We start from the raw sequence: 23,737 nt of genomic DNA on the forward strand, positions 1-23,737 counted from the left end.
TTATACACTTAAATATTTTTTTATATTTAAGTCACATTGAGCATATCATCTACCAACTTTTCTCTTAAATCTAATCATTTTGAACTCATTTTCCCTACATTCAAAAAAAAATATATATAACTTTCAAATTTTTTCCCCTTCTTTACTTCCCTTTCCACTATCACCGTTATGCAAACAAAACCTTAAAATTATATATTAATTTTAAAGAATCAATATTTTGAGGCCTTATATAACATGTCTCATGTGGAGGTAAAATGTAAGTTGAGGAAGATTCAATTCGTGTAAAATTAATTGTTTATGCAATCTCTCTTTACCTTTATATTTTATGTTTTATCTTTTACATCCTTCCTTACTGATTTCAGTTAAACTTTTGCAATTGGCTGATTCAATAATAGCTTTTAAGATTTCTTGAAATAATCAATTAATATTTTTCTAATATGCTTTCATTTAACTTAATACCAAAATAATTCATCATCATTTATAATAATTAAAGTTTATTTTAAAATAATGAATAAAATTCTTTTCTAGTTTAAAGAATACAAACAATTAACCAATTTAATCACTTTTTTTTTAAAAAAAAATACTGTAAGATTTTGAGAGAAAACATTTTGAGGAAGAGTTTTTTTTCTTGAAGATATGTTTTTAAAAAGGATTTTTATTTATTCTTAATCTTTGGAATTCTATTATTTTTCCCTGACATCTTTTCCTCTTTATTAAATGATGTATCAAACTTGGGCTTTTTTTAATTGAAGCATTTTTTTTATTTATTATTAAAACATTTTGAGGAAGAGTTTTTTTTCTTGAAGATATGTTTTTAAAAAGGATTTTTATTTATTCTTAATCTTTGGAATTCTATTATTTTTCCCTGACTTCTTTTCCTCTTTATTAAATGATGTATCAAACTTGGGCTTTTTTTAATTGAAGCGTTTTTCTAATTATTATTATAAAATAGCTAATTCAAAAAATAATGGTCAAAATAAAAATTAATATAATTATTAATATATATATACATATATATTAATTTTAAAACACCACTTAATATAACACTGTATAATTGTTTCATTATTAGAATTAAAAAATGTTATATTTATTGATTTCTGAAAAAAAAAACTTTAAAGGACATAAGAAAAGGAATTAAAGAAATAGTATAGATAAATGGATAGATTAATTCTAGCATTCACATTTATTTATTATATCATAATAACACTTTTTATTAGTTGTATTACCCTATTTTGAATGATCGGTATCCTGTCGACACCTTCTCAATATCTCAGCTCGTTTTGTAAAAGGTTTATTAGAAATCCTAAAAAAACTACTTCAGAAAAAACAATTTTTGACAACCTTTAAAATTCTATACAATTTTTCTTGAAATTTAAAAATAAATACAATTTTTCTTGATATGATGAATTTAAAAATAAATATATAATAAAATATATGTTTAGAATTAATGATATGAAAAAATACTAAAATAATGATATTAAGAATTGTAATGTAATTTTCAATAGAAAATGTAATTAATAGAAAATGTAATTTTCAATAGAAAATGTAATTTTCAATGTATCATTACTCAAACTTCATTAACAAGTAATAATTAAGTTATTTATAAAACATGATCCTATTTGTAAATTCATACTAGAAAAATAGTGATTAATAAAAAAATACTTAAATTTTTTTTTAGATTAACTTTATTCTCGGAATATCTTTAATTATAGTTACCTCATCTCTTACTATCCAAGAACCAAAGACTCAATAATGAAAAAAAAAAGGGAGAAATTCAACTTGTAAGTAATCAACTCACTTTTATTAAACTCAAGAAACTAATAAGTATTCCTACAACTTTCAATTAGGTCACTTTTCCCATATAATTGAGATAGGACTGCCGACAATAGTTTTTCCATTTGACCATTCTAAACGTCCAAAACCAGACTTACTTTGTGGTGGCGAATGCGAAGCTGTAAATATTACACTATGATTTTTTCTCATTTTTGCCGAAACTCAACACATTTGGCTCAACCGTGATATTCACAGATGGGTTATCCAAGGTAACTGATGCTTTGTATGTTCCTGCGACCCCCACGTTAGTAAGAGTTCGCTCGTGTTTAACTACGGTTGCACTGGAGCTTCTTGCTACTTGTTTAAACACCACGCCGAACGAAGGGTAATTTAAGTTTGTTACACTGTAGTGCTTTTGTGCATCACAGCTTACCTTTCTCCTCGCCACAGCTTCAATCCTTTTAGCAGTGTAGTTTAATGCACAAAGGAAGTTGAGGTAGTCATCAGCTGTGAGATCATAAACAAGTCCTGGATTGAGCGCGGCAATGGGGTTCACGTGTCCGGCACCGACTGCAAAGGGTGTTGAGGGGCCATTTGTGGCACTGTCTAATAGCTTTTTACCATTGTTGTAAGACACATAAGCTGTGGTCATAAGCGCAGACCGAATTGCAGCAGGGCTCCAATTTGGATAAACTGATTTAATCAAAGCTGCTATGCCGCTAGCGTGAGGGCATGCCATGGATGTTCCAGTGATTATGTTAAAATCCACACGCCTATCATCCTGGTCGAGGTTAGTGGGGCCTGCTGCTTTCGTAAATGCGGCTAAGATGTTTACACCAGGAGCAATGAAATCGGGTTTCAATATGTCTGGTGTGATTGGGTTTGGACCTCGAGAACTAAACGCCGAAACAATTGGTGACGGCTGAATACCAACCACTGTTCCCTGGAACACAAGTGTTGCTGTTGGATTTTGTGCCTGTTGCAAGTACATCTTGATGGCTTTGGAGGCACTGAAACCCACTGCAGCTGTTGGCAAAAGATGGGCATCCGCCACCAATTCCTCTCCGTCAATTTTTCCATTGGCTAACACCATGCCCACACCACCAGCAGATTTCACCACAAGCCCTTTCTCCACCCTTGAAATATTTCCACGATCACAGAACACGATTTTGCCCTTGACCTTTTCTGGATCCAAGCTACCTGTCAGACACAACTCTGCACCTGTTTTCACGCCTGCATTCCCAGCGTATATGAGTGGCACAAAAGTACGAGGCGTAAGACTGCCATCATGAATTGAAACTCCAGAATAGTTTTTTCCATTCCCGAGTTTGACATATACTGGAAAATCACGATCTATTGTGCCAGCTCCCACGGTGATCATCCAAGGTGCTACATTTTGGAGAGTAGAGTCAGTAGGACCATCGTTTCCTGCAGCACATGCAACTACAATCCCTTTCTCCATTGCTGCAAAGGCTCCAATGGCAAGGTTTTCTTCATCATAATCAACTGCTTGTCCTCCGAGCGATGCTGAAATGACATTCACATTGTCAGCGATGGCCGCGTCCATTGCCGCCAATATATCAGAACCAACGCAGTTATCTTCCCAACAAACCTTATAGATGGCCACTCTAGCGTGTGGGGCCATTCCTCGCGCTACCCCAGAAGCATAACCGAATAAGCTTGCACCTTTCACTGCAGAACCTGCAGCTGTGCTTGCAGTGTGGGTGCCATGGCCGTCAGAGTCTCGTGGTGATCGAAACTGTTTGGTTGCATTAAGGGGACCCACTGAGGCCTCTAAGCCTTTCAGGAAGAACCTGGCTCCTATTAACTTTTTATTGCAATTGGCTGCAGTGAAATTCTGACCTGATTCACATTTGCCTTTCCAACTCGTAGGAACGGGTCCCAGTTCGGCATCGTCAAAACTCTTGCTTTCGGGCCAAACACCAGTGTCGAGGAGTCCAATAATGATGTCACTCGTCGCATTTGACGCAGGAAACATGTCTGTGATTTTATCCAGACCAAGAAACTGAGGTGTTCGAGTTGTGAGTGGCTTGTATATTTTTTCCGGTAGCACCTTTAGAATCCCGATTTGACTCTTCAATAATTGGGTTTCTTCAAGAGTTAATCTTGCAGAAAATCCATGAATCGCATTGTCATAGGTGTAGAGAATTTCTGCAGAGTTAGATATAGATTTCAAAATGGATCTATACCAAATTGAATGATGATTTAAGATTGTTGGCATTTCAGATTTGGCCACATGAACAATGTAAGTACTCTTTTGATTATCCTTTGTATTCTCTGCTGTCGCTAGAGACACATCACAAAGGATAAAAAACAAAACAAAAGCAGTTGCGGAAAATGGTTTATCAAACATCTTCATGCTAAACTTATTTGCTTGTAGTAACTTTGAGGGGAATGTAATAGAGAATTTGGCTTAACAGAGGACCTATTTCCAATGCAGAATATATAATTGTTGTCTGTTACAAAGAAGGGTGTGGAATAAGTAAAGGGGGAAATAATTGATTTTGGTTATTAGATAATTAAATTTATGAATTTGATGTGAACATAAATAACAAACATATCAAGATAAAAGGGTTAGAAACAATTAACGCACGTAACCCTTGTTTTCATCTCATGTAACATATATACAAACAAACATTTTCGTTACATAATAATAGGTGTTACACTTTGACTTTGCTTTGTTACATAAAGTATTTATTTTATAATTAAGAGATTAAAAACTATTTAACACATACACTGACACAGACACTGATACAACAGAGATACGACAATACGTATAATATATAAAATGTAGGATACGAGGACACATATCTATATATTATATAATTATGAATTATATAAATTGACAATAAAGATTTATATGTACAAGTATGTTCCAGATTATTTTTTGAAGCAAAAAAATGTTTTCATGACTGGTTCAAAAAGATTTGTTTCTTATTTTTATAATCATAATAAAAATTTATACAATAAATTTGAGTTTTTAGAAAATTAATGTATTTTTCCTTTTTAAAATTGTGTTAAAATCGTACTAGAATTATCATAAATCCAACAAATACTTTTTGAAATAGACACTTCATGGATACGTGTTCTACAAGTGTCGTACGAGTGTCCGTGTCTGATATGAGTATACGACACCGACATAAGTGTCCGAGCTTCATAGATTAAGAGTAACAACAAGGAAAAGAAACATAATATGTGAATGCACATTTCAACAGCAATTAATTATGTCTTAAAAAAATTAAAAAATAATTTAATATCTTTTAAAGGATTTAATATTGTACTAAAAAAAGATAGTTACTGCTAATTTTCTTCTTTCTATAGTTGACCAAAATCCATGTTTGAAATTTACATAAATAAAGCATTTGATATTTAATATTATTAAAACTTAGATATTAATATTGTTAAGAGAATATATTAATCCAGATATTAATTGTGTTAATAGAATATATTAATGATTATGTAATTAGAAAATATTAAATAAAAAAGATACCAGTTTACTTCTTAAATTAGATCAACAGAAATTATTTTCAAGAGTTATGAATGACAGTTTTTGAAACATGCTTCAGGAGAATGTTGTTAGAAACTCTCATTTCAGGACTTATTCTATCAAATGTATCAAAAGTGATATTTTATTCTTAATCATAATAAGAATAATAATTATTTTATTAATCCTACCTATTATATCACAAACTTTATATATATTTTTTATTATTCATATTTTTTCCTTAATCTAAACCATTTTAATTTTTTCGAAATTTAAATCATCTTACTTTTCCTTTAATTTAAACAATCTTACTTTTTCCTCACTTTTGTCTCAAGAGTCAAATTCACTTAGTGAAATTCAAACAAAGCCTTAATTAAAAACCTACACTAAGGGATGGGTGAAGTGATATAAATAAAATTAAATATTATAATAGTTATTTACAATATAAAAATATTAATAAGGAGATTTCATTTATATAATTGTTTTATAATATTTTATTTGTATACAATTTATTATTAATTTTATCTTTATTAATATAACTTATTTTATTAATTTTTTTCATAAAATTATGTATAATAAATAATAATTATTCTCAAGTACTATATAATTACAACATTACAGAAATTTCACATTTGGTTATGTGTATCTTTTAGCCAGATGAGAATTTTGTGGAAAAGTGTGAAGCAGTTAGTCATTGTTACGTCCACCATGAAAGGTGGATTTGTGGCATGCTTTGAGGCCACGGTTCAGGCTAATTGGTTGTCAAATTTTATTTCACGACTTGGAACTGTTAACAGTATTGTCAAGCCACTGAGAATTTATTGTGATAATTCTGCAATTGTCTTATTTTCTAAAACGACAAGTATTCGAAATGTGTTAAACATATGTAATTGAAATACTTGGTCATTAAAGAGAAAGTTCAGAAACATAAAGTGTCAATAGAACATATTAGCACTGATCTTATATAATTGTTGACGTTTTAACAAGAGGGTTACCGTCCAAAACATTTACTGTATTGTTTATTGGTCATGTTGAGAATATGGACATTATGTCTTCTAGTAAAGGATAAATGTTGTTATTAATGCTTATTTGACACTTTGAGCTAATTGATATATAAAAGTTTTTGAAATCTATGTTTTCTATATTTTATGTATATGCATGCAAATTATGGTGTGGAAAACAAATTATGTCATTGTTGATGAAAATGACATTATGTTTGAATTCATTATGAACTTTTCGTTATAAAGTCATATTAAAGAGAAATGATGATATAGTAATACATGAAAGGAAATGTGTTGATTAAATGACATGTAAGCGTCATGACTCTTATTATTTTGTATTCATGATTTTGATTGATGATAGAACCAAAAATTATGTAAGGTTTTTCCATGCTGCACATTATTATTTATGTAATTATTAAATGATGAAAGTATTATAGCTCATATGAGTTAAGTAAGAGAATGTTAGAAAATTATGTAAATTAGTTTTATAACGTGACTCGTATGAAATAGATTTTGGGCTTTTGGGTGTAAATATAATTTAATAAAATAAAAAGTCAATTGATTAACTTCACTCTATAAATATACGCTTAGATTAAATTAATAGTATTAATGATGATAAGTGTCTAATTTCAGTAATATTTCATATTAAAATATAGGTACTTATGAGGATTTATTGCTAATTTACATATAAAATAATTCCTAATTTATGAATTTAGACCTTTTTACATCTTTTATTATCTTTATTTGAATAAGAGTATTTTATTCCCAAATTTGGTGTTAATTGCAGATTTCTAAGGAAGACTGGAGATTTGGATTAAAGATGAATGATTTGAGCTAAAAAGATAAAGATAGAAGGTCCCTGAATGAAAAAATATGCAAAGAAAGATTGGGCCTTTTTTTATGTTTTATCATTTAGCGCATTAGCACGACATAGGAAACAACCTAACCCTAGAAAACTAGGATAAATAGAGGGCTAGAGGCTCAACCTTAATGTGCGAGATTGAGAAGAAAACACCATAGAGTGAATTGTAACCCAATTGGAAGAATGGAAGGTGATAGAAGTATGCGTGACTAATTCTACCCCTTTGGATTGGGAGTAATCTGCTCAAACTCTTATGTATTGAGGTGATATTCAGTTCTTGATTTTGATTATTGGTATTGTTGTTTTACTTTTAATTTTCCGTGACAAATTGAGAATCTTAAATCTGACCGGGAGGTATTTTTAGGGTTCGGACCTAAACAACAATACTTAACATATTTGAGTGTTAGGAATAGACTTGAAATGAGCTTCGTTCTAAGTTGTTCTTATAATTATGCGAGGGATCGATAGTTAGGGGACATTCTTAAGGATTTTATATGCGAGGAATCGATATAGATGATTTTTATACTGGCATCAATTTCAATCAAAAAACTTAATATTGACATGCTAATCAAAATACATGAGTGAGACAGATGAAACCTAATCCCTATTTTTCCAATTGAAACAACTAATTCTTTGTCTGTTTTCTTATTGATCATTGCCAACCCAACCACTTTCAATACACTTTTAATTGTTTTGTTCTATATTTAGCGATTATTGTACTTGATAATTCACTGTTTGGGATCGATATCCGTTCTTAGGGACAATTATTACTTCTGACAAAGTGATGCACTTGTCGTAAAAAGTCATCAATTAACTATCTTCGACCTCTTAATTATGAATCCTAACTTGAAGGAGGACCTTTTTAAACACTTTAACCGAAAATCGAGACCAGATGAAAGACTAAAATGATATCCATACTACAAGTTACAAGACTTTTCCAACTCTGATAAAAACACATACCAAAAATTATATCTTGATAATGGAGTATTGAGTAAAAGATAAGTTTTTAATAGAAATGAAAAAATTACATGTATAAAGTAGTGGCGAGTGCTGGTATGTGGCATATATTTGAATATGATTTTGATTTTAAATACCAAAATGACCCCACTGTGGAGGAATTGCCCTTTCACGTTGATCCAGATGAATAACATCAAAAGCGACTGTAGAGAGGTACTGTCTCTGGTAGTGGCCGGGCCAAATGATGAAACAGTTCCTTTCTTCACCCTCAAACAAGGAAAAGACATTATCTTAGGTCGCCTGCACTGCACTGCACCCATAACTTCACTTATCCAATCTATTCCAATTCCTACTTTAGTCTTTGTCAATACTTCACTTTATTGCTCTTTATATTCCAAACTCTCTCTGTCACTCCACTCTGCCACACTTCCACATTCCCCTCTTCACATTTTTTCACTCACATTCTCCCTATAAATCCCTTTCTTCTTACCCTTATCATTTCCCCTGCCACTCATCACAGTTCTTAACAAAATCTGTACCTTTCCTCAGATGGCGACAAATAGTGGCACCACCCACCAGAAAAAACTGGAACAATTGAAAGAAGAAGAGGGGGAAGAAGATGAAGAAATCGAAGCATTGTCACTTTGCGACCTCCCGGTCAATCTCATCAACGACGACGCTCAACCGAAACCGAAACCAAAACCAGATTCTCAGATCATAGAAAGCCGAGAAGATTTTGATTTCCCCTTATGGGGTACCCCTCTTTCCCCAGAATCAGAAATGTGTGCTGCTGATGAAGTTTTCTTCCAAGGCCAAATTCTCCCCCTGCGTCTCTCATTAAAGCGATGTCAATCAAGGTCCGAGTCCTTGGGTCACGGTTCTCTGAGAGAGTTTCGTAGCAATAGCAGTAGAAGCAGCAGCGTAAGAAGCCAGAACTCAACTAGTAGCAGCTCCTCCACCACCACCACAACCCCAAGAATTTCAAAACTCAGAGCTCAAAATCAAAATCAAAATCACTTCCATGCGCATCCCAGTCCCCAACCTCAATTGAAGGTAACCGTTCCAAGACAAACAAGCTTCGGTAATCAAGGTAGAAAATCATCTGCATGGGACTTTTTCCGCTTGGGTGTGGTGCCTGCACCCGAGATAGCATTGCAAGATCTCAAAGTTCGCAGTACCAACGGTGTTAACAAAAATCACATAGGTCGCAACAATAGCAGTAACAACAGCAGCAGCAGCAATAGTAACCTCAATGCTAATAGTGCTGTAAAAAGGAGTTACAGCGCTAAAGGAAATCACGTTTTCAAAGATTTTGTGGGTATAGGTGGTGGCTTTTGGAGTGGCTGCAAATGTTCAGTTGAAACAGTGCAATCGAACATGATCATGATTAAGGGTAGTACTAAAAGCGCCAACAAGACCGAAAGCGCAACTCACGCGATGAAAGAAAAAGTGGTCGAAAGGAAGAAACATAAGCAGAGACAAAAGCAAGGAAAGAGAACCGTGTCGCGTCGTCGAACGTTTGAATGGTTAAAGGAGCTTTCGCATGATGCAAGCTATTCCAATGATGAGGCTTTGTTATCAAAATCTTAAACGCTTTGGCTCAGCGCATGCTTGTAATTTTATTTTTTTATTATTGGGTTAGATCGCCTTTATAGCCGTTGGCTTTTGTTTTTGTTCTTAAATTGCATCATTGTGAATGAGAGTGGAGACTCTGTAATCAAAATTTCTTACCCTCGTGAGAATCATAGTTTTGCTTTTTCATTTCTCTTTTTGACTGATGCTGATTGATTGCGTCTTTAAGATTGAATGTGTTTCGTAAGATATTGTTGGTGAGATCTGTGTCCGAGGCAAGTGGCGATGGTGAATTATAGAATGATAAGGTCCGTCGTAAGTGGGGATAATTTGGTGCTTATGCTTGTCGTAACAGAAGGAACTTCGATGCTTAATGATTGGATAATTGGTTCCTTGGAGTATGTGAAATAACAATGATTCTTGCATATCTAAAAACATTATCCCCTTTTTTATATATATTTTTGTTTTTTGGGGCTAGAAAATTGTGCTCGAACAATTGATTTATTTTTTTATATGTTTCTTTTTTTTCTTCTACATTTTAGATTTTGACTCGCTGTTGAGAGTGTTGTTGCAAAAAATCTCCCCACACTTAAATAAATATTTGGTATTTAGATGTAATTATTATTATAATAATGACTTACTTTTTGTTTATCTGTTTTACTTATATGTATATGGTTGTAATGAACTATGTTACTTTTAGACAGATAATAAAAAATGTATTATTTTTTTATTTTGATGCATTTCGTTCATATTGATCGGTCGATATCTGATTTTAGATTTTAGGATTTTGAAATTATCCCGTCCGATCGGTACAATACTTATAGTCTCTAAAATGTAGGATACGAGACACGAATCTATATATTATATAATTATGAATTATATAAATTGATAATAAAGATTTATGTGAACAAGTATGTTTCAGTTTTTTTTTAGCATAAAGATATTTTTTGTGAGTGGTTCAAAATGATTTGTTTCTTGTTTTTATAATTATAATAAAAATTTATACAATAAATTTAAGTTTTTAGAAAATTAATATATTTCTCTTTTTTAAAATTATATTAGAACGTGTTATAAGTGTCAAAAATTCAATAAATATTTTTTGAATTTGACACTTTAATGATACGTGTGTTTTACGAGTGTCGTGTCCAATAAGTATGTCCGACACGGACACCATTTAAGAGGAGTGTTTCAACCTCGTAATATTGATCTCCAGACAATTAGTGGCATTAAATTATTACAAAATGTGTTTCTATTTTAAAATTATCTTTAAATTTATTGAGATATTTGAAAAAAAAGTAATGATTATATACTTCATTATCATATGAATTTATTTATTTTTAATTGATATATTATGTTCGAGTCTTACTAAATAAGAAGTGATAAGACTGAGAGAGAAAATTCTATTGAAATATAACCACATTTTTTTTCACATATGTTAATAATTGACGGGGTAAGTAAACCACATTTTTTTACACGTACAACGTGCGTTAATGATTGACAGAGTAAGTGAACCACGTTACTATACAACGAGAAATATAGTTTATGTTATTAATTCATAATATTTATGGAGCAGATACTTCCAGCACCGGGTAAAATTTGAACTTTTACCCGATTTTTATATGAAATGAAAAAATTGTTATTAAATAAAAAGATTGTGGATTAAAATATATTCTATGTTTTTTTTAAATATGTTTTCAAGATTTGGATTTTCAGAACACTTTTTTTTATTTTTGGAATCTTTTCTCTGAAATATATTTTTGATTTTTTTTTCTAGAATTTTCTTCAGGAATTTATATTTTTATTCAGGAATTCTTTTTCAGAATGTTATTTTAATTTTTCAATTCTATTTCTTAAATTCCATATTTTCAGTTTCTGAATAAAGAACAATTTTGTAAATTTAAAAGAAGATAGAGTGCAAGTCACAATTTATAAGGTGCAGGAAGAATTTGACTATTTATGGCTAGCCCATGTTTAAAAGGTCAGGGATAGTTTATTGGGGGCTGCTATTTGCACCTTCACTTTAACTCTTTGCACTATCCTTCTACTTTTCCTTTTGTTTTTTTTGACAAAAATACTTTTAATACAAACTATTTAGTTTCAGTAAGATTCGTGAAATAAAAAATCAAGATGGTCTGAGATAATAACTTTAAAGAGAGAAAAAAGAGAAAAAAAAAAAAGAAGAAAGGGATGCGAGTGAAGGTGAGGAAAACTAAGTAAAAGAACCAACAATTGTGTGGGTGGGTGGATCGAACAATTGTACTTTTCAAGCTTTTCATGTCTAACAATTGGGATGCTATATATGGATGTAAGGATAAAAGTGGAGAAAAAAGGTTATATAATTTATAAAAGAACAGGAAATCATATATCTATTTGATTATTTTTTTTACAAAATACATCTTTTGGTTATTGTACTAGCACGACCGGACGTCAGAATATCGAACCATTTGACCACTCGAACACGATTAGAAGGTTACACGACGACATGTGGTCGACCAATCCATGACGAGTCATGGATTGACCAAGTCAACATGGATAATTCATAGTTAAGAGTTGTTTAGTGCAACCCTAAACAGGAACCAACCTCCTAATCCGGTCCATCAGTGAAAGACCGCTAAGGTAATATAAATAGTGCAAATTCTAAGAATCACGTCATTATCTACAGTACCCTCATCCGAGTATCGACACCCTGACTGACTTGATCGTCGGAGTGTCTTTTGCAAGTACCATCCCAGTGTGTGCTACCAGACGATCGAGAGGAGGAAGATGAAGTTGAGAATGATAACGACCGACTGAAAGGAGGAGTAAAACAATTGTTCTCTAGGCCCCAACACCTCCTCGTTTGAAAAATAAGAAGAAGATAATCTTAGTTAAAACTATTTATTATGTTAATTGAAAGTTAAAAATTAGTTCTAAGCTAATAATTATCAAACTATATTAGTGAATAAAAACTTGATAAAGTTAACAAATAAGTTAACTGATTACATATATGTATATATAATAAAATGATACTCTATAACACTATTTTTTTATAGAATAATTATTTTTGCAATTATAATTTTAGATTTAAAATTAATCTTGACTTTAATTGTAATTTTTAAAAGATGAATATATAATTAAAAATAATAATAAAGCAGTGTAACGTCAAAAAGGATAAATTAAAAGAATATTGAACATCTTTAATGGTATTTTTTTCTTGGATAGTGTATGGTAAATAGTAGAAATCTAAAAGCTAATATGGTTCTAGTCTAGTCAACGTCAATTTTAAGACAGTGTTTGATGAAGAATTTCAAATCCTTAAAAAATTTAAATATATAGAAATTTAAATACCTCGATTAAATTCCTTTTGCTTTTAAATTACGCAATTCAAATTTCATATATTTATAAATTCTTCAGATAAAGTAATTAATATGCATCACATGCAACCTTTATTTTACGTTTTTTTTAATTCCTCACTATATTATTTGAAACTCCTTCCATTTTGGTTGAAAACAATTTTTTTTATAAAATTTCCATCATTTTAAAACTCTTTAAATCTAATAGCGAAACAAAATTATATATATATATAATACTTTATTTTAAAAAATAAATTTTAAATTTTACTCATTCCTATAAAATCAAGACTTACATCTATTTATATATATATATTATAATTTTTTTTTATATATATTATAAAAAAAATTTATTTATAGAATCATTTGTATATTATGATATAAAATGTGTTTATTAATCTTCAGTATTTTAAATTCACTTAAAAAGCCTTTTCTCAGAATTTCCCATCCAAAATGAGTGTAATCCAAGTTCTAAAGTTTGATGTTGCCTGGTCCAAGTCGTGGTCTACTTTTACTTCTTCTTCTTCTTTTTGAGTGTGTGGTCCTCGTTTCTTGATAGAGGGGGTCAAGGATATAATGCATATTCCCCCATTTCTCTCAACCTCATTTTATACTTTAAGTGGAACTCGTCACTTATGCAGTAATCATAACTAAAACCCATTTCTCTCACTCTGCTTTTGTACTTTACTTGGGTAAAACCCATTTTATAATGCCCTATTTTACCTATACTTTTTACTCTTATGAAAATTATATCTAATTCTATTTCACTAAATTTATTCACTATTTAAATGAAAAAATATGTTATCTAACAATATGATACGGTCAAAATCTTGATTATAATATACTTTTAACTAGAAAATAAATTTTAATTAATTCACTTTTATATAGTGAGTTGTACAAAATAAAATTTGTTTTTACTTATATTATAAATTAATTTTTTATTATTATATAAAATTATTAAATAAATTAAATAAATTTTAAAAAATATGTAAACAAAATACGCGACAAATCAAGTAACTTTATTTCTATAATTATACCTACCGAATACAATTCATTAATCTTATAATTCATTACAAACTGTATAAATAAATACATCAAACGAAACAAATATACATCATTAATATAATACTTATTATATATTAAATATTGAACACTTACTTAAACATCATAATAAATATTTTTTTAATACACTCCTAATTTAGAATCAAAACTTAAAACATAATAGAGAAAAAAATACGAAAAAAATAATCAATTATTATTCTTAATATCTGAGTCTCATCCAATAACAAATCTCGTATACAAAGAACAAATAATGAAAAACTTCGCTTGCAATCCTACACTAGTTTGTTCAATTTTACACTCTTGTGAATGATTGGGTGCCAAAAGCACACACCTTGCAAGAAATAGTCAGAAGAATATGGATCAAAGGACAAAAAATAGTGGTAAAAATTATATATATATATATATATATATATATCAATTGAAGTTGTTAGTCTTGTATGATGTTTATTAACTTGTCCATTAAATATTAATGACAAGAATATTTTCAAATTAATATAGCAAAGACTGGTAAAATAATTTATATCAATTACAATTATTTACAACATTTAAAAATAGATAAGAAACAAAATATTTGTCAAAATAATATATTATATTCTATGAATATTATAAAAGAAGAATAAAATATTTGGACCAAAATAAAAAATCATATAAATGTAATTATATGGAAAGCTATGTCCCAAATAAAAAATTATTGTCTTGATATTAAAATATTATATATTAAAAAAGGCATTAGGAAGCCAAAAGGTTCATCTCTGTTAAAGTTTATATAGAAGGATAATTATTTGAAAAGTAAACTCACGATCTTCATTAATTAGTACTTCATCTGTGGAGGGAGAATGTCTTGGATCACTAAACAATGTGTTGTACAAAAACTAAAAAAAAATATTACAAAATGTACTCAAAATATTTTAGTAAATTTAAATTAGTTATTTGTGTCTGTCCTTTCTTTGTTTAATATATTAAGAAAAAATAGGGGACACATAAAAGTTTAATATTTGAATGAAATAAAAGTAAAATAAAAACTTTAGTTTCTAAAATCAATATTTATATATGATTATTTATAAAAAAACACTTTACACAACATATCAAAATAAAATAAAAATATAATGACCTGAATTATATAAAAAAAAAACACTGTATGCACATTCATTTAATTAAATAAACACTTAAAAATATTATAATTATTTTTAAACTATCTTGACTAATATTCTATATTTTGTTTGCCACTTCACACTAAACTAACCAAAAGAAAACTAAGAAAATACTAAAAACATGAGAGGAGTCTAATACTAAATAAATAAATAAAAATATTTATCACTTGTCAAGTTGTCACCAATCTATGTTTATTGCTACATAAATTACTTATCCTAAATATAAAATACAATTTAAACATTGTTGTAACAAAATTTAATTATAATAATATAATTTATATATCTAAAATATTTATTTATTATAAATTGAAATATGTAAAATAAAAGTTATTATTTTTCTTTTTTCTTTCCATTTTTTTATGGCTATTCGCAACACCCGTCCAATACTCTGCCAGGGTAATAAATAAATCAGTGGAGAATCTCATTCACTCACACTTTCGTTTACTAACTTTTTTTTGTTTTTCCTACGTTTAACGCGGAATCCACACCTTCCCTCTCATTTCCATTTTCTTCACTGTTCAATACTATATGTAGTTGCTTCTTCACCAACCCAAAACTCACTTCACCAAACAAACAACAGAACACAACAGGGCAGAGAGACAGAGCGCACGTTAAGGATGTTGGACCGATGCCTGAGGCCACTGGAGATGTGCTTCGGTGGTGGAGGAGACGACGAAACCCTCCTCTGGGACACTGACCTTAAACCTCACGCTTCAGGGAACTACTCGATTGCAGTGGTACAAGCCAATTCTTCCTTGGAAGACCAAGCACAAGTCTTCACCTCTCCGTCTGCAACCTTTGTTGGCGTCTACGACGGCCACGGTGGACCCCAAGCTTCCCGATTCATCACCAATCATCTCTTCTCCTTCGTCCGCAGTAAGAATCCAAATTTAATTTATTCCGTTTCCTATCATTACATCCATAATCATCATTCTAATTCTTCAAATTATTAATAACACTCCATCCTAATGGACATTATTTCTCCATTAGGTGATAATCTTTACATGATTAAGTATTATTAAGAGTGTGTTTTCTTTTGGGTGTAGTCATGTTCCATGAAGTTTTTTTAATTTTGAAAGAAAAACATAGGAAAACAGAGTATGATACAAGGTAAATAAAAAAGTTAAATATGTAATATGATATATATATTGTTTTTACCGGCTCGAATTCGGTCGGAGTAAGGATGAGCTCTCTTCGGATTCTCTTCTGTTGTTCGGTCGCTTAACGGATAAGGTGCTTGGTGAATGTACTCTAGGCTTCAGCAATCGATCTCCTAAGGATGAGGAGGGTTTCACCTGCGATTGTACTCCGACACTCAAGTAGTCAGTGAGAGCATTAAATATATATATGATAAAATATGTTGCAAAGATGCAAGTTGAGATACTCCCTGCAGGTAGTCGTCTATTTATAAGCGTCTACGAACTTGGATTTCATATTTGGGTATTTCCAAGCATTAATGTGTCGTTTCTCGGTCACTCTCTATAAAATATGGATATAAAACATGTAAATCAGAATAGTTAATAGCATAATCAGGGCCGAGGATAACATTCATTACGGTATCGGGATATGAGTATTTACATTTATTACACGGGAATATGTGTGTGCAGAAAAAACATTATACTTTCCTTTAGTGGAATTCGTTCCTTGTTGTCCTGTCGCGCGATACCGGGCCAAGGCCAAAACAGACCGTGTTTTTGAGCCTGTTCATTCGGTTTGTGGTATATGTCAAGTTCTCACATCGTCACTTCCTCCAGATGGACCCTTAGTGAGTTCGATCAAATACCTACCCGATTCGGGACAAAAGATATATATATATATATATTTATGATACGTTAGCTACCGTGGTAACGAAATATACGTTATTTATTTATGATTAATGATATAAAAAGTTGATGGAAGTGATTGCTCTGTTTGGCAGAGTACACAGCAGAGGAAGGTGGATTGTCAGAGGAAGGGATAAAGAAAGCGTTCGAGTCAACAGAGGAGGAGTTTTTGCGTTTTGTGAAACAATCATGGATTGCGCGACCACAAATGGCTTCAGTGGGTTCGTGCTGTCTTCTGGGAGCGATTTCAAAGAACGTTCTTTATGTTGCTAATCTGGGGGATTCAAGGGCGGTTTTGGGCCGGGAAGCGTTGGAAGGAGAGGTGAATTGCGGTGGTGTGGTGGCAGAGCGTTTGTCCACTGATCACAATGTTGGAGTGGAGGAGGTCAGAAAGGAGGTGGAGGCTCTTCACCCTGATGACGCACACATTGTGGTTTGCATTCGTGGAGTTTGGCGAATCAAGGGCATTATTCAGGTTCGTTTCAATATTATACGATCTTCATCTATTCCTCTTAGTTTGGTGTTCTGTTCAATTACTTACACTTTGTGAATGAATTTACTTTCAATATTTGTTTTCTGTTTATATTTGTGTTTAATGGGTGACATAGAATTATGAAAATCATCAAATTCCATTTTGACTCTAAAAATTAGTTTGCATATATTCTTTACCTATTTTCTAAAAAAAAAACTACTTCCCTTTACAAAACATGTTTTTAAGTGAAGGTTATTGTTATTTATACAATACAATATAATTTTATTTTATTCTTACTTGATATCAACTCTTCAATCAACACTCCTCACATTAAAACATTAACATCATGATATAGATGATGCAACAATGACATGTAACATAACAGATCACAAGTTTGTTAAAATAGATATATGAGATCATAAATTTAAGTATAATTCATCCTAACTTTTATTTTAATATGATCTTATGGTTGATATGAGATTTTGAATTCATTTAGTTAAATTTTATCAAGTTAACAAAATTTTGAATAGTATTTTAAGATAAACAAACAAAAGTAAATTTTACAAAATAATTATGAAAAGTTAAGAAATTATTTTTCTCCTTATCAAAAAAGAGATGGAATGCAAAATGAAATGTAAATGTTTTAGAGGTGATTAAAGTAGAGTGACGTGAATTCATCCTTAATTGAACTTTTGTTTGCATTTGGAAAATAGACATAAAGGATAAAAATGCATGAATACAACATGTTATTTGACACTTTAAGACAAAATTTAGAAAGAAAAAAAAAAGATATAACATGATAAAGAAATAAAAAAAATCAAGGAATGTTAATCAAAGTTTTTTCGGACAAAGTATTTATCTATCATTAATCCAACATAAGTTTTCACCATCTTAGATGAATGTAAGAAAAAAAAATATAGAAGGAAAAATACAAACTAATATATTATAATTAAAACAATAGAAATTGATTTTTAAAAATATAATACATTTTCTCTATTTTATTTTCTTATTTCAAAATTTAATTTATTTTCTCTCTTTATCTACTCAATAGAGTTGTATAAAATTCAAAAGTTTACTTTTAAGTTGTGTGTTTTCATTATTATGTGATTTAATTATTATGATTTTCAGATATAAGAAGTGTGTTTTTTTTTCTTTTCTTAAAATATTTTTTTGTGTCATAACGAGTGAATGTGATTTTATGATGTTTTATTTTTAAGATTTTATCTTGGTATTAATTTTGTAAGCATTTTGGAATAAGTTTAAGTTGAGTGTGTTATCGATTTCTTAATAGATATGTCTTGCACTTTTTTTCTCAACATAAGTGAGGAAATGTAGAAGGATCTTGATATATGAATCTCTACCGATCAAAATTATTTTGTAAAGTTGATCTGCATTCTTCTCTACGTCTCTATATGTTCTTGTCTCATCCCATAAGTTTTTATATTCAAAAAAGTATATTTCTAAATTCGTAATTAGCTTCTGAATTAAGAGTCTTTTGTGATTAGCTTCTGGATTACATAATCCATAAGTCTTTTCTATACATGAGATTAGCTTCCAGATTATATAATCCATAAGTCTTTTTTCAAATGCATGATTAGCTTTCGGATTACATAATCTGTACGTCTTTTCTGGATATGAGATTAACTTTCGGATTATGTAATACAAAAGTTTTTTTCAAATGCGTGATTAGCTTTTGGATTACATAATCCATAAGTCTTTTTCTGAATATGAGATTAACTTATGGATTATGTAATCTGGAATATATTCGAATTATATATTCCATAGACTTATCTCAAATCCAAAAAATACTTCTAGATTTTATAAATCTAAAGAACACTTTCAGATTATGTATGGGGTGACAAAAAAAAGGATAAGAATGTATTTTCACATTTAGTATCGGGTGACACAAAAAGTTATGGAGGTGCAGGCAGTCTTTCTACAATGGATGGTCATCAACTTTTGCATTGTGAAATCCTTAAAGGTTTAGGACCAATTTATTCCTGTACCTCCATCATCTCTTACTGCACCTCAATACAACACGTAAAATAACAATTTTGTCATTTTTTTATATTTCTTATTGACTCCTCTCTTCCTTTTTTTTTATTCATATATTTCAAACTTTAAAATTTGAAATACAAAATTGTATTTTACATTTTAGAATTCATAATGTATTTTTAAATTCATAAAATACATTTTGAACTTCGAACTTTAAAATTCATAATACAATTTCAATTTTGTATTCTAAATTCTAGAGTTTAAAATGCATTTTCAAACATAGAAAATACTTTTTGAATTATAGGATTCAGAACACAATACAATTTTGAATTCTAAATTTCATAATACATTTTCAAACCCACAAAATAGCTTCCAAATTTAAAAATTCGAAATACATAATTGTATTCTAAATTTTAGATTTTGAGCTCTAAAAAACAAATCATGCACTTTTTTTAAGGTAATTTTGAAACTGAATAATTTATGATGGTGCATGAAGAAATTATAGAGGTGGAAAAAGAAATTTTCAGGTTTAGTATGCCATGTAGACAGTGATCATGTCATTATTTTTATCATATAAATCAGCATTTAATAATCAGATAATTTAGCAATAAAATGTCGAAGAATTTGATTTGAAAAGGTACTTAAGTTTAGATTCACGTGTATAAAAAAAGTTATAAAAAAAATAATTGTATTTAGTTGTTAAAAAAATAACATGTTTTAAATCAATGTATATAATATTCTGCTAGCCAAGACCACAATTATTTTTATAAAGAGCATCATTTTTCCAAAACTTTTGTTTAAATAAAAGTAGTAATTCTTTTAACTATTTTCTGGCCTTATAGGTATCAAGATCAATCGGAGATGCTTACTTAAAGAAACCAAATTTTGACACAAATCCTCTGTTCCAACAAATTGTATATCCAGTATACTTGAAGAGACCTGTAATGACAGCAGAACCATCAATAGTGACGCGGAAATTGAAGGCAAATGATTTATTTTTGATCTTTGCATCAGACGGACTCTGGGAGAATTTAACTGATGAAGAGGTTGTTCAAATTATATCCAAAAGTCCCAGAATAGTAAGTCCACACCAAACAACCCTCCTAAAATAAACTACAAAAACCTAAAAAACATAAGCATGTCTTTCTAACTGTCTATAGTTTTGGAGATTCCATTGTATGAAAGATGGTAAAAGATGTAAAACTCGTTTGTGTTGTAGGGAATAGCAAAACGACTGGTGACAGTTGCACTAGAAGAGGTTGCAAAGAAAAGAGAAATGAAGTATGATGACTTGAAGAAAGTTGAGAAAGGTTTGAGGCGTCATTTTCATGATGATATTACCGTGATCGTTCTGTATCTCGATCATTCAAAAAAATCTATAAATGGTAGCTCAAGACATAAAGGAGATTATGACTGCATTAATACTCCTATTGATATCTTCTCTCAAACTGCAGATTACGTTCATCTTTAACTTCAATAAGCTTCTACTTTGTTAGTACTAGCAATGGCGTCTTTACCCTCCATTGCTTTTACCAAGAAATTGACCACATTTAAAAAAATATATATACTTAAAGTGGTAGTTACCGATGGCAAAAAAGAATGGGACTGTAAATGTGATCTAAACCGGGTTAAGTTGTTATTTTTATTGATAATGGGAAGCTTCAAATAATAATATGTATTTTATTTTCTTGTTAAAAAGTGAATATTAAATTTTACTCAATCTTATGAAATGATTTTCAACTTTTTTTTGTTTTATTTATAAAAATTGTAAAAAATGTCAAACAATTTAAAACAACTCAGCGTTGTATTCAGTTAAATGAATTAGATTCTCACAATATCTTGTTGCTATTTTATTCTGTTATTAGAATAATTTTATTCTTATTCTTAATTGTTACAACACCTTTTAATACATATAAAGATAAAAGGAAAGGAAAAAAAATGTATTTCCTTAAAGGAAAGGAAAGGAAAAAAAATGTATTTCCTTAAAGATAAAAGGAAAGGAAAAAAAATGTATTTCCTTAAAGATAAAAGGAAAGGAAAAAAAATGTATTTCCTTACATTTATAATTTATTTAGAATTTATTTGGAATTGCGACGGTTGTAAAAGTCTTGGGCCGGATGATTTAATTTTTGCTTAATAATTTTTTTATATTATAAAAGAAGATGTTTTGAGGGCAATACAAAATTTTGTAGTGGGGATAGTTGGTCGAAAGGAACTAATGTTTCATTTATTTCTATTGTCTTGTGAACCCGTAACTTTTAAATAACTTTAGAACGATTTCCTTGATTGGATGTGTGTATAAAATTGTTTTTAAAAGTCTTTTCTCAAGGTTGAAAAGAGTGTTGGATAAAGTCATTGACTCTAGGCAGTCTACTTTTTTAGAAGGAATGAGATTATTGGATAGTGTGGAAGAGGAGACAGTAAGTCATCTCTTCTTTGAGTGTAGGATTTCTTGGAGAATTCGAGAGTTGTGTCTCGAGTGGTTGGAGTTTTCTTCGATTTTACATTGTGATGCACAATTTCACTTTAAGTTGTTGGGGGGATTGGTATTATAGGTAAAATTTGGAATCATAGGAATAAAGTTGTTTTTAAGAACGATCGAGTTTATCTAGTTGAGGTTTTTACTGTGCTACAAAGGAAGACTTGGTCTTGAGTTACGGTAAAGGAAAAATTGGCGGATTTCTTTTATTCGGATTGGTGTTTGGAACCTTTATGTTGTATGAGGTATTTGAGAAATTGATGTTTGGTGATTCATGTTTAACATTTTGTCCAGGTTTGGAAGTTCTGGTGTGTTTTTGTGCAGGTTTTTCGGCTTCCGTATCTTTCTCACAACTTGATGTTTATGGCTCTTGGGTGTTTGACTTACTTCTCCTTACTGACAAAGAATTTGTTTAGTTGTTGGAATATTTTGTCTTCTTTCTTGAGAATGTGATTCTTTGGAAGGTTAATGTAATTGGATTTTATTGTGTTCATGTCAATTGTCTTATCTATGTCAATTTAGTTAATGTATTGTAGTGTTTGTTAGATTTTCAGTTGGTTGAATGTTAAGGAATTTGATTTGAGTGTTTCTATATAAGAATTGAAACACTGGTAAAATGTTTCTTTTTTATTTTATTTATTTTTTACTGATAAAAAAATTATAACTTGTTTAAAATTAATTTAGAATAAAAAAACGTTTACATTTATCTGGTAATAAGAGAAAGGTGAACTATGAATCCAATATTTAGGATAACAAGAACGTTAATAATAATAATAATAATAATAATAATAATAATAATAATAATAATAATAATAATAATAATAATAATAATAATAATAATAATAATAAAATTGATGATATGATTATCACGATAAAAATGACATTATAATATTATTTGACAAAAATACAATGATGATAAAAATAAAGGTGGAAGTGATGGTGCTGATAACAAGGATGATAGTGTAGATGAAATCATGCATGTAAGGGTAGTTAAGATGTCAAAATAGGTGATTTGATATGGTTTAATGGGCCTAATAAATTTTTGTTTGCTACATGGAACTCTATGTCAAGCTAACAAGACCAAGACATTTTGTTCTACTTGAAGAGAATAAAAATGATAAAAATATATTAAATATAAAAATATATTTATTAAATTACAGTTTAATTTAGGACAAAAAAAATCGTCTAACTATACTCATTTTGTGGGCTTTAGTAGAAGAAAAATATATAGATTATCATATTCTATTACTTTCTAATTCAACTTCTCCTTCAAAATAAGAAAACACTTAACAAATTTATATTTTGCTGTTACATAAAGTTAAAACGAACTAGTCCTTTTGTGTTCGTATTTGAAGGAGTCACATTAGTCCACCATGCATGTGTATACCTTCCTTCTTCACATTTTTAAGTACTTTATTCCCACAACAAATCTCCTTTGTTTTAATGCTCCACCACAGTTTTTTACCAGTAGAGTCATAAATGTTTAAACCCCAAACTTCCTTTATTCTTATCCATGCACACCTCATCCAATTTATTTTTCTTCTTCCTCTCCACCCTCCTATAAAATTGGGATGACAAATCAGTTAAGTTTACTTGTATTCTAGTCCATTCAAAACAGCTTTCTAATCAACTCGTCATAGTGAAGACAAGACGAGGGTCCTAAGCTTCTTCATAGAAAACGATCTGATAGATCCATTTGTTACACTTTTTAATACTTTATTCATGATACTAATGAATATTAATTAAAAATAAGAGC

The 23,737-nt window shown here is 30.0% G+C and overlaps 3 protein-coding genes across 3 annotated transcripts; 2 read left to right on the forward strand and 1 right to left on the reverse strand.

The window, feature by feature from the left end:
* Positions 1-1,836: 1,836 nt before the first annotated feature.
* On the reverse strand, positions 1,837-4,114 carry LOC137809580 (subtilisin-like protease SBT1.7). Its single transcript, XM_068610694.1, has one exon. The coding sequence runs from the start codon at positions 4,013-4,015 to the stop codon at positions 1,967-1,969; it is 2,049 nt and encodes a 682-aa protein (XP_068466795.1). The 5' UTR covers positions 4,016-4,114; the 3' UTR covers positions 1,837-1,966.
* Positions 4,115-8,134: 4,020 nt separating this feature from the next.
* LOC137810064 (uncharacterized) lies at positions 8,135-9,864 on the forward strand. The gene has a single exon (XM_068611187.1). It carries the CDS (start codon positions 8,648-8,650, stop codon positions 9,686-9,688), a length of 1,041 nt encoding a protein of 346 aa, XP_068467288.1. The 5' UTR covers positions 8,135-8,647; the 3' UTR covers positions 9,689-9,864.
* Positions 9,865-15,649: 5,785 nt separating this feature from the next.
* On the forward strand, positions 15,650-21,200 carry LOC137810065 (probable protein phosphatase 2C 63). Its single transcript, XM_068611189.1, has 4 exons — positions 15,650-16,088; positions 17,131-17,510; positions 20,345-20,581; positions 20,722-21,200. The coding sequence occupies exons 1-4, from the start codon at positions 15,830-15,832 to the stop codon at positions 20,971-20,973; spliced, it is 1,128 nt and encodes a 375-aa protein (XP_068467290.1). The 5' UTR covers positions 15,650-15,829; the 3' UTR covers positions 20,974-21,200.
* Positions 21,201-23,737: the final 2,537 nt, after the last annotated feature.

The sequence above is a fragment of the Phaseolus vulgaris genome, chromosome 2, assembly GCF_000499845.2.
Source record: "Phaseolus vulgaris cultivar G19833 chromosome 2, P. vulgaris v2.0, whole genome shotgun sequence".
NCBI classification, from domain to species: domain Eukaryota; kingdom Viridiplantae; phylum Streptophyta; class Magnoliopsida; order Fabales; family Fabaceae; genus Phaseolus; species Phaseolus vulgaris.

Bases quoted from the DNA above. Each gene is read 5' to 3' on its own strand.
- LOC137809580 (XM_068610694.1), bottom strand. From the start codon at position 4,015: ATGCCAACAATCTTAAATCATCATTCAATTTGGTATAGATCCATTTTG.
- LOC137810065 (XM_068611189.1), top strand. From the start codon at position 15,830: ATGTTGGACCGATGCCTGAGGCCACTGGAGATGTGCTTCGGTGGTGGA. The intron at 17,511-20,344 runs GTTCGTTTCAAT...CTGGCCTTATAG, and splicing joins GAATCAAGGGCATTATTCAG to GTATCAAGATCAATCGGAGA. The intron at 20,582-20,721 runs GTAAGTCCACAC...TTTGTGTTGTAG, and splicing joins TATCCAAAAGTCCCAGAATA to GGAATAGCAAAACGACTGGT.
- LOC137810064 (XM_068611187.1), top strand. From the start codon at position 8,648: ATGGCGACAAATAGTGGCACCACCCACCAGAAAAAACTGGAACAATTG.